This window comes from Rhagoletis zephyria, unplaced genomic scaffold (assembly GCF_001687245.7).
Source record: "Rhagoletis zephyria isolate East Lansing unplaced genomic scaffold, Rhagoletis_zephyria_1.1 Rzeph_scaffold_01922, whole genome shotgun sequence".
In the NCBI taxonomy this organism is placed as follows: Eukaryota; Metazoa; Arthropoda; class Insecta; order Diptera; family Tephritidae; genus Rhagoletis; species Rhagoletis zephyria.
The window spans coordinates 5,035-16,980 of NW_016159006.1; the positions used below are offsets into that span (position 1 = coordinate 5,035).

General features: G+C 39.6%; 1 protein-coding gene across 1 annotated transcript in view; it reads right to left on the reverse strand.

The window, feature by feature from the left end:
* Positions 1-872: 872 nt before the first annotated feature.
* Positions 873-11,946, reverse strand: part of LOC108365593 (segmentation protein Runt-like) — a gene marked incomplete at its 3' end in the record, with an annotated part of 15,839 nt that continues 4,765 nt past the window's right edge. The window contains exon 3 of the mRNA XM_017619650.1: positions 873-1,076. Coding sequence (XP_017475139.1) covers positions 873-1,076 — 204 coding nt within the window. The remainder of the gene's footprint in view (positions 1,077-11,946) is intronic.

Consider the following 11,946-nt stretch of genomic DNA (forward strand, 5'->3'; position numbering starts at 1 on the left):
GAGAGTTGCCATAAATATTACGAATTAACAATGTTGCCACAAGAACTCTTGCAGTTGGTAAGACTGTGGCTATAAGTACAAGAAGCCTCAAATACTGACATAGATACACATTGTCATCTTTTGAGGATACATCGTCTTATTTGTACCTTCATTTATTTCAGGCGATGTCATATAAAATAGCAGTGAAATATTTTTTTTCTGCAAACTTCAAATGTATGCCCTTGGGGTCAGATGATTAAATTAAGTGACATTTTGGCCAGATTTGGCTATTTTCTTTGTCTATTAATTATTTATACTTTTTTTTATAAAAGTTTAACACATAACATAACCAACACCACATAAAGCCACATTTCAAACTTCGTGTAAAATTTATTAAATTTAAAAAAATTTAACAATTACACCCAAAAATTTCAAGCTTTTTTTGCAGTTTTGTAGCCAATTAAATTTTAGTAGGTTAAAGGGTAATTTCAAGAAGCTAAAAATAGCGTGGATTTTTAATAATTTGTTTGGCTGACAGTATGTTCGCCAATTACTTTTATATTGACGAAAATGCCTAGCACCGTCAGCAAAAAAAATATATTAAAAATCACCGCAATTTTCTAGCGTCTTAAAATTTGCAGTTTAACCTACTGAAATGTAATAGGTTATAAAACTATAAACCTACCTAGTAGAATTGACAATTGTCGCACAAAATACTTTTGTCTTTCAAAAGACTTTGGTGAGTTGAAAGACCACAATTGATTTGAGGGTGTGCCTACATCCGGAACCTTCGTTCGATAGTTGAATATGTACTACATACATATATTCTAAAGCGGTCGATCCACGATTATCCACTGAAAAAAGGTAAAACCTCAAATGCCTAGTCGAATTACCTGGAAACTTGAACGGCAGTCCACCCATCAGAGGATCACCAGGGCCGAAACGTTGTGGTCCGAAGGCAAACGGATGAAAGCCTTGATGCCGTATCTTAGAGCGTGGCTCGCGCGGTCCGTCCACAGTCACTTTGATCGCCTTATTGTAAGTGGCGATCTGTATGGGGTTAGTTGATATCACAATGCTCAAGGTGAAGCTTTTGCCTGCGAGAGAGAAGAAATTTGGAAAACTTTGAACAAATTAATTAAAAGCGTGGATAATATTACATAAATTATGCCCGAAATTGCATATTTCTAAAGAGGTAAGCATTCAAATTTACAGCACGCGAAATAACCGCCTAATGCCGCCATAAATTATATAACCGCACATGGAGCAACGCCCGCCACGGCTCCCTTCATAGCTAAGCCACCTGATCCCAGCTATAGCCTTTTTCGCGCTAAAATTTTAGCATTCCCAGCGTTTATATTACAGTTTTTATTATATGTACATACATATACATACATACATTTAAGGACATTAGGGTGCATCACTCCCCAAACAACAAAATCGGTGGGGCTTTTCTATTGGAACTAGAAAATTTATTACCTTATACGACATCCGCTAAAATATTTCCAAACAAATATTAAAATTTACGTTAGCTGACCTATTTGAAAATACCTCCGAAAGTCGAGTTTTTTGTAAATAAAATTATAAAATTTTCGTTTAAGCTTAAAAGGTGTCCACAGGCAAGTTTGGGTTCTTAAGGGTTAAGTATTTTATCAACGGAATAAAAATTTTTAGATTTTTGGAGGTATTTTCAAATCGGTACAGCTAACGGAAATCTTAATATTTTTCCGAAGTCTTAAAATATAGCAAGTTTTATAATTCCGGTGGAAACCCACATTTTTTTGGTGTTGCACCCTATTCGCACACATATGGATCTAAGAATACTGATATAGTAGCAACTACAAAATCGCCGCTATATTCTAAACAAAGCGCTTCGCATGCAAATTGCCTGCATTTGTTGCAAGTTGCGGTGAGTGTGCGAAACATATGCACAAATCTAGTTACATACATATATACATATGTATGAATACTATCTACGCATTCAGAGGAGCGTGGGCGCACTCGGTAGCATCATAACGCATTCATGTGCATGGCGCAACGCAATTATTTTATGAATTTATGGATTTTCTATTTGCACATACCCCCCGCCTCCGCCTCCGCTAGTGAATTTTGCAAAGCAACGCATACAGCTAATAACAGATTTGTAGTAGCTAGCACACTACCTTGGCGCTTGCAGCAGTTTGACGGCGCGCAATGAACTTGCAAAATCATTAAATTAACCCCAACATAAAACGCGAAAATATTCGCAAACCATCGTACCTACACGCAACCACCCGTATCCGGCCCCTTCTTTCCAAAACTACATACATTCACTGCCATACTGAAATGGAAACTGAAATTGCAAAGGAGACAATGTGGCAGCCATGCAATCGCATGCCCTCATTTGCTGTGCTGCGTCCCGCGTGTCGTGCGTCCACACCCACACACAGCTGCTACCGTTCACGCTGCTGCTGCTGTTGGTGATATAAAATTCTGAAATTTTTGCAAAAGAAAATGAAGACATAAAATTTTCAAATGTTCCAAAATTCCGCTGATTTCCCTTTTATTTGTGGCAATTTGTGGCGCGCACATACTAACACTAGTGCGAGCAATGCATTGGCAAACCAACAGTTGCAACCCTGCAGAGAAAAGCTTAAAAATCAAAATACACCACTTCGCATTACTTTTCTGCTCATTTTTGAGAGATGAATTGCCTTCGCAGAATTTACTCTGGATGAACTTGTAAGAATTCTTCTTTATACACGAACTAATCAGAGATTGGAAGGCAATCCGAAGAGTGCAATTGTTGTAGTTGTTGTAGCGGCTACTGAACCCCGCTCGGTTTGGTTCATCCATCAACGTTATCACCGATTGGTTTGCCATCGACGTGAATACCCAGTTGCAGTCTTACCTCCGTCGTCCAGGTGGTGAATAAAGTTGCCGAGGATAAGACTCCTTGCAGTGAAGAAGCCAGAAAGCTCGTCGAGATAACCGTTTACTTTTGAGCACAAGTCCTCAATTCCATTCCCAGGCGCCATTGTCGAGCAATCGTCAGCATAAGAAACAATAGTGACTCCCCGAAGAGTGCAGTCATATATATTGCCATGCTTTAGAAAGTTATGTATTATTTTAGTTGGCGATAGATAACTGCGGTCTTTTACTATGCTGCCTTCATTAACTTGTAGTCGGTCTATTAATTCAGTATCCGAAAAAAATGTTAATATTAAGTCTACGTGAACCTCTTCGCATCTTCGGTTATGTAATCCCCAAGTGTATTTTGCATTTTTGGATCCGCGGATTACACCGTTCCGTTATATAGTTTAGTTAGAACAACTGGGATAATTCTTAAGTTATATAATATATATAATAATGTTCCCACAACCATTGTGGCTGAGTGGTTAGAGGTGCGTACCTCCAATCCATAGAACCTGGATTCGATCCCTGGTCCCAGCAACATAAAAATTAGCAAACGTTTTTTTTTTTTTACAGCGGTCGCCCTTCGGCGGGCAATGGCGAACCCCCGACTGTATTTCTACCATGAAAAAGCTTCTGACAAAATCCATTTAAGGTTCATATGTGGCGGAAAACTGTAGGTCCCTCCATTTGCTTAAACCCAGCTGCAATAAAACCAGATTGTATGCAGCGCATTCCTGGAAAGATGCCAGATTTATTCGTTGGACAATTCTGATTATTATTCCAGTTAATTTCTGAGCAACAGTTACAGCAGTGGGATGGACTTGATATTTAAAGCTTCCTGCAGTCTGAACTATTACATGCGCCTATCTACAAATGGTCTACATGTCATCATAGTGTCATTTATTTTATAGCCAAACTACGTTCGGATCTTTGCGCGTTTCCTTATTCTTCATCGTTTGCCGACTCACTCTTTGGGTTACTAGGAAGGTTTTGCTGAGAAAATATCTAAGTCGCTAGCCACCCTGCATTTTCCCTCATTTAGTGAAGTTGCAGATACTATTGCTGGGCGTTGGGTAATGAGGACACACCGCCACTACACAGATTAGTAGCCTCGTAAATGTATGAGCGAAAAAGAAAACATCAACTGCGATGAATCATGTGCTATCTCAGTATGCCGATTGGCCTAAGTGTGTTCCACTGCTGATAACAAAGAGATTAATCTTTTGATAGTTTTGCAAGGGGTAAGGTTCAATAATCTAACCCAAAACCGTCAGTGTTAGTCTTTAACCCAATTAAACCCCCTACCGTCAAGGTACCGTTTCTTATTCTGTCTTTTGTTTCACCAGTTCGCTCAAAAACCTTGAAATTCTGAAACGCTTATGGAGCTTTGAGCCACCCTGCCGAGTTAAGGCATTTTTGACGTATAGAAGGACAGCAAGACAATGTTCCATGATGCCTGCTTTCCAACGTTTTCCGAATATTACATTCGCTAGGGGAGTTTTCGAAGGCCAAACTGGTTCGGAGCAAAGCTTCCATATATGATGTATTTGGGAACGAATTTTCTTATCCATCGACTCGTGTCTGAGCACCAAGTTTTGGTGCCTCAATCGTCTAGGAAACATATTCTCATTCGCGCAGAAGTCAACAAGTTTGACGAATGTTTGCGGATAACAATCTAGAGACTCTATCTGAGCAATATTTGGAAAGGAATTTTTTCAGCGCAAGGAGTGGCTTCTGAACCCAGAAGAGTGTATCTATAATCTGCCCTAAGAAATGTTCCGAGGTAGAAGATCCGTTTACCCTGCTGATTAGATTGTTACAACTCTGAATGCTCTGCGTATCGCATTATAGCGGAGATAAGTTACATGCTGCCAGTCTGTTAGTTCTCTTTTGAAAACATCAAGCCCGGAGCCCCGCAATTACATTATTCGACTCTAGAGCCATCGAAGCATCGCAGGGTTTAATAGTCGTTGCGATTAATCGCCCAACATTACTCTACCATATCGGCTATCGCGATTGCGAGAACAGTGGAAGTGAAGTTCCACCTTTTCACAACTTTCGAATGAAATACGCAACAGAGCAAAATCTCTATTTCCCAAGACAACGCTGTGTTAAATTCTCCAATATCTTACAATGATAAGAAAACTGACGCCAGCTAATCAAAGTTCTAAATACTCTAAAATCACGCCAGTTTGGTACTGGTCGATTTTTCTAAAGGGCAACAATTGCTCACCCCCATATACACCCGCGTACACACGGTTTTATTGCCGCTCGCCATTAACGCCGCGTTGCGATTCCAATTGTAATGCCGGAAATGCTGAAGTGTGACTAAGGAATTCACAACCTAGCACACACACACTTCTACCTATCCGCGCACATACATAAATTTATGCATAACCATTTAGCAATAAGTATAGACGCACTGGCATATTCGCAGCTCCACAATTCGCATAGATCCAACAACGCAGACATATTTATACCATAAATTTGCAAATAAGTATATACATATATAGCTAGTTATGCTTTTAGTATCGTTGCATTTGAACGTACGTACGTAGGTACATATAGCTTCACTCCTCTTCCAAACATCACAGTGTGTTATTGCCTTCACAGATATGAATCTAAAAAATTCATAAACTGCAGTTCATCCTTGCTACGCGTTACCAACCGTTCTCATAGCAACCATCCCTTCGGCGCTTGCCACTCGGCAATGTTCCTGGCGCGATGTGGGAATTTCACTCACTTATTGTTTCATTTCAAATCTCGATATGTCTGACTGGTTTGTCATTTATGCATGGCACTAACTTTATTACTAGCCGTTAGAAGTCTCTCTGGGTGGGGTGTTATAAGGATTCAGATTCATTAAATTTTTCTTTTGGAGAAAGTTTATTTTAGTACGTCAAAACCATCTGAAAGTATAATGGAATTACTTAAAGATTTTGATAGATTCTAATAGACTTCCACTTCCTGGATGTGTCAATAAAGTCTCGTAGCAGAATCCCCTAACATTTACAGGCAAAGCATTTCAGTCTACGTAATCGCCACTGAGGATAAGATAAGTAGCTTGGACTAATAGATCCTTACAACCCTTTAAATCCTCGGGCGGTTCGGTTGGAATCGTACTATACATGGCACAATGAAGAATAACTGACTGGCTAACGACTATTTACAGCGCTTATCTCCTCCTTAGCTAAATATGTATATATCAAAGCCACGGAGGGGGTAAGAGTTGTATTAATTCCTGAATCAGTGAAGAGGGTCTAAAACACCGCCAAATATTTCCAACCCACCAGCCACTCTTAGATTCTTCTCAAGGTGATGAAAAAATTACTGAATCTGCAGATCACTTCCGAAAATTTAGGCAAGGCTCAACTTGCTTATCGCAAAGTTGGATCCATGCACGTGGTTGTTGGGAGTGTTGAGCAAGTATTTATCAGTAGTTATTTGAGATGGCAGTATTTATTTCTGAACAGAAACATTCCTGGACTGTATACCTATGAAAAGTGAAAAGTACTAAATGCGTTCGACGACATAGGGTATTCAAGAGGCTCGGAACAACTTGCAAGGGCCAGCTTCCATTCTGAACAGAGTTTGTGTGCTTAAAGAAGCTGCGATTATAAGCTCACGGGAATTGATGTCGACTGCCACTTTGAAATCCGTTTTCCCGAAAGAGTTGACTGGGAACATAATATCATCCTATACAATAACGAAATCGCGATCTTCTCAGATGGAGACCAAATGGACATTGGAACAGGTATCTTATCTCAAAAATTAGCTTTGAGAAACCTCTACAGGCACCTATATTACCGCCGCGTCTTCCAGGCTGAGATAAATGCAATTGACATGGCTGCAAATCTGGCGGCTTGATCGGCCTAGCTCCATCTAAAGTCGACTTCGCTGTTGGCAGATAGGCTGTCATAAAAACTCGGTATGTATTGAGGGAAACCCAAGATCCTTACAAGCACTTCAGCAAAACACAGTGATATTCCGTCAAACGAGTGGGCATGGAAAGGATCTAAAATAGCATTAAGGAAAATAGTTGAGACCTTAAAACCTGCCCTGCCGTTCCTGTCTTCACAAGTTAATAAGATTACCAGAGCAGCTAGGAATAGCAAGTGTACTAGTGGGCATCTGCGCTGTATCACGCTCACTCTGGCCACTGTTTTCTGTACGAAAAACACAAGTTTACTAGGTCTAAGTGCATAGTGGAGTGGCGAGCAAGGCATGCATTTTCGTAATCGGCACTTTTTTGGATGCTTTGCATTTCTCTTTGTTCTCCGAAGTCTCCAAAGGCCAAACGAAAGCCTATACAGCTAAGAAAAAATTCCACTAAAAAGTCTGCTAGGATATACTTCAAAAATATCCATAAGTCATTTTATGAACCTAGCTTGTTCTGCACGGCATGCTGTATGTCTCAATAGCACGAACGAGAAAACAAGTCATATTTGTGCATGAGCGTACTTTCCGTTTATTCAGTAGTAGGACCTAATGCCCAAACCACCTCTCAACAAAAACTTGATGGAAGTAACGGCTGTATGGTGTATTTAGACGGTAGCGTTTGGAGTTTGGGTCACAACGAATCCGGTATACAACGAATTTCACCAGACATTTCAGCATAGAGGGCTATTTAGTATGGTCATTGAATAACTCAGTGAGAGGGGAGACCTGATCTCGAATCATCACATAGGTACGATATCGTGTTACTCGTCACGTAAAAAATACACTTTTCGGATTATCACATACGTGAACGTACCCCTTATTCCATTCGACTTATACGACTGACATATCACGTAATTTTCTCTCGAGCCTAGTATGTCTACATGTATGCACAAAACAATATCTATTGGACCAAAAAGTAGTGGGTACGCACTGTGGTCACTGGTAATCAACTATTACCATCCGCGAAAAGATCGGGAAGCATAGTCCGGACGATGCATCAGACTAAGCCGAGCATACTTTTAACTGCCATTAAATTATAACTTAGGAAAGTTTTATTACATGGCAGTTGAGAATTGCATGTGAAAAATTTCAGCCAATCCTTTTTTTACACTTGTACGGGAGCGGCCTCTCACTTAGGAATTTCGATTATCAAATTTACTATTCCACCGTGGGGTTAGACAGAGTGCCCTCGTTCAGAAAGTTAAGCCTACAAGACGATATATGTACTTACTCACGCAGAGTCAACAGCAAGGTGTTTTCACCCATTCGGGCCCCTGAAGCTTTGCCTTGCAGCAAACAAGTCCTGGCAATGGGAGGACACTATTAGTCAAGCCCGCGGTCTGACCTAACCTTGAACTTAAAACGGCTCTCGGATACGAGAACTAAAAAATTTATCAAAACCTTATCTCTGTAAAGTAACAATTAATGTGTATGACAAAATTTTCAGATTATGTAACATATATTTAAATAACTTTCAACTTTATCGACTACGCAACCACATTTCACGAACATCTCTAGAGTAATAATATTAAATTAACCGAACCCTAAAATGTACACATTAAGCGCGACATTGACCAAAGACAAGAAGACCTAACAGCGACCAAACCAACTAAACAAAAAACACAAAACCACCAGCACCGAACAAATGAGCATAAACGAAGCAAGAAACCAAACGACAAGAACAACACCAAAATTGAAATGAAATGAAATGAAACTTTTTTAATTATACAACGCTAAAGACAACTGTCGACGACGACAAGGAGTGCGTAACAAACAAAGTAATGGAATAAAGAGAACGAATGGAAGAAGAGAACGTGGGTGGTTGGAGGCCCACATCGGCAGCGCAAGCAAGCGAATGAAACGAAATTCGCAAATAAATCTGTCGCCATTTTTAAGCCAAGACATTAAAGCGTAAACAAGGCATGAAGAAGAAGAATATATGCATGCATACCTACAAATACTGACACTCAAATGAGCGCCTGCAAAGTAAATGAGTAGCAGGCTGGCCACAGCGCCCAAAAGGCGGCAAAGAACTTTCGCTAATAAGACTACAGGTCTTTGTACAAGATGAATGGAGTAGGGGGGCGGAATTAAAACAAATGAAGGCGAAAGCAAAGTGACAAAATGCATAAAAGCAGTGTTAAATAAATGTGTGTAAGCGTAGATGGCTATGCGCGGCATGCTGAAGGGGGCTCGGGAGGGGCGATGAAGTACCTCAGCCAGGTCAGGTTGGCAGACAGACATTCATTTGAACAAAGCGCAAATTATCACCACTTTGCCAAGGCGACAACAACAATTAAAGTGCCAACAACAGTTAAATAGATGGTAATGCCGCAACAACAACAACAACAACAACAGCAACAACAATGTCTTGGCATCAACGAGAACAGAAATAATTATTTCCATTTAAGAGTTTTAAAACAAAGTTTAAGCATTTGATATGTGCGCGCGAAGCTTTAGCTAAATGAAATGAAAATTAATGTTTGCCCGCATTGGGGTGCCAGTAGGCCTCTGCTGTTCTCTTCTACTTGGTGCTAACATCGCCGCTCTCGGTAGTTGGTAGGCAATTTGCAACGCATTGTTTTTCAACAACCTGATTTGGCCTCAGCACCAAAATGAGCTCTTCTTCTTCTTCTTCTTCTCATTATTGTTATTTGTTTTAGTGGGTAGCTCATGTAATTTGACATTAAACAAGTCTGAGACTGACAACAAAATGACATTTTAAATGTACAAAGAAGCAGTAAGGTTACAAAGAAAGTTGGCACGCTTGTGGGTGCTCCTGCCTCCGGCCTCCTGTAGTACACTTCACCTGTTGTTAATGACTGGAAATACATAGGTGTTGGAAGTTTCGAGTCAGTTGCATTTGCCGGTATCTCACACAAAGGAGTTTCGAAATTTTTTGACACTTTGAAGCAAATCAGCCAGCATTCACCACTGAATTGTATCTACACTCTGGCCTTGCCTCTTCATCTATTGTATGTACATTCTGTGTTGCCATAACTCAAAATCATTTTCTCTCAGCACAGATTGTTTATGAAAAGTTAAATTTGACAAATGCTGTTGTTGACCCCCTTTGGCTGTCACTTTGCGTGGAGCTGTTTTGCTAAATACATTCACGCCTGCCATTGTATTTGACAGTTTTGACACCCACTCGTAGCAACTCATTTGTTGCACTCGTTTGAAAGTGAGACGGGTAGTGGTAGTCTCCCAAATGAATGTTGCAATGGCGTAATTAATGGTGATGCTTTCCTATAAATAATTTGAGAAAATTATTCTTGGAAAATACTCTAAAGGAGAATTTCAACTAAAAGGGCAAGTAGGGCATCAATGAGTATACATAGTTGCCTGAAAACATTGGATGCTAACGTTTAGGAATTATATCTTACTTGTAAAATTTATAGGGCTGCGTTCACACAGAAAACCGTTGGGACGGAACAAGTGCTTCTTGAATGTATGTTATTAATTTAGCAAAAACTTGCTAGGAAAAGTTTAAGGATTACACTCTGTTATCGATTTTTTTATCGATTTTCTAAACGATTTTTGTTATCGATTATTTAGTCGTTTTGTTATCGTGTTTTTATCGATTTTCTAATCGATTTTGCTACCAATTATGTTATTAATTTAACAAAAACTTGCCAGCAAAAGTTTAAGGATAACACATTGTTATCGATTTTTTATCGATATTTTTATCGATTTTGTTATCGAATTTGTTATCGATTTTGCTATCGATATTTTTTTCGATTTTGCTACCAACATTAATATCGATTTTGCTATCGAAATTTTTATTGAATCGATTTTGTTGTCGGTATTTTATCGATTTTATTATCGATTTTGTTATAGATTTTGTATCGATTTCTTATCGATTTTTATAGATTATTTACCGATTTTGTTATCGACTATTTATCGATTTTGAGCAGATGTATGTATATGGGTTATGAAACAAAATAGATACGTAACGTCACTTCTCTAGTGTGGCCCAGGCGCACTTACTTTTTTTTACATATTCTTTGACAGTTTTTTTTTAATATTGATTTTGCGGATATCGAATAACCTGGATTTTTGCTATCGAATGAACCGGGTTATTCACAAATAGTCACAATTCAATAAAGGATATTGGCAACGGATCGGTGGTCCTTGCATTATTTTATCTGCAGTACCAACGTTGGCATAACTTAACAAGCTTTATTTGCAGAAGTTGTTCAGATAAAGGCGGGGATCAAATAATTCATCACTTTCTTTACGCATATCCAAGTTTCCGGCCAAAACTAATCAAGNCCTCTGAGTTCCGAACCATAAGGGCATAGAAAGAAACAAAGATGCAGGCATATATGACAGGAAGGCTGCAGAAACAACACAGAAAGGTTCTTATCCTTTATATAAAATAGATCCGTTCATCATCAGAGAAACGCTTAAGAGAGAAGAAAGAACAAATATACAAACAGCACTGGAACCAAGTTTTTGGGCAAGTTCCGAAAATGTCAAACTATTCTTATATAACTATTCAACAAGAAACGCGGCGCCGGTATTCGCGCCAACTACAGCGGGATCAGCCTTCTAAGCATTGGTTACAAGGTCTCATCGAGCGTATTGTGTGAAAGACTGAAGTCTTCCGTCAACGAAAAGATTGGGCTTATATGTGTGGCTTTAAACCAGGTCCAGATTCACCATAGACCAGGTGTGCACAATACGCCAAATCTTGGAAAAGAACCGCGAGAAAGGATCGATACTCACCATATATTTGTTGACTTCAAAGTCGCTTTTTATAGTACTAAAAGGAGTTGCCTCTAGCCGCGATGTCTGAATTTGGCACCTCTCGAAACTGTAAAATTACATTGAGCAATATCACCAGCTCCATCAAAATTGGGAAGGACCGCTCCGAGCTGTTTGACACCAAACGAGAAGAAAATAATAATAGCCGCAGGACTGAACCGCTCAGGAACAATAGTACATATGAGCGTGCGGAATGTACGGAATGAGGTATACATTCGCACACGAATTTTTACACCTAACTATATAATTGTTGTGAGCGCTTTGAGATTGGAAGTGAGGGCGCCAGACTACTGTAGTAGAGTGCACAGCACCTTATCCGCCACTGCCCAGCACCTAGCAAACGACAACTGCAGGCGCTCGGAA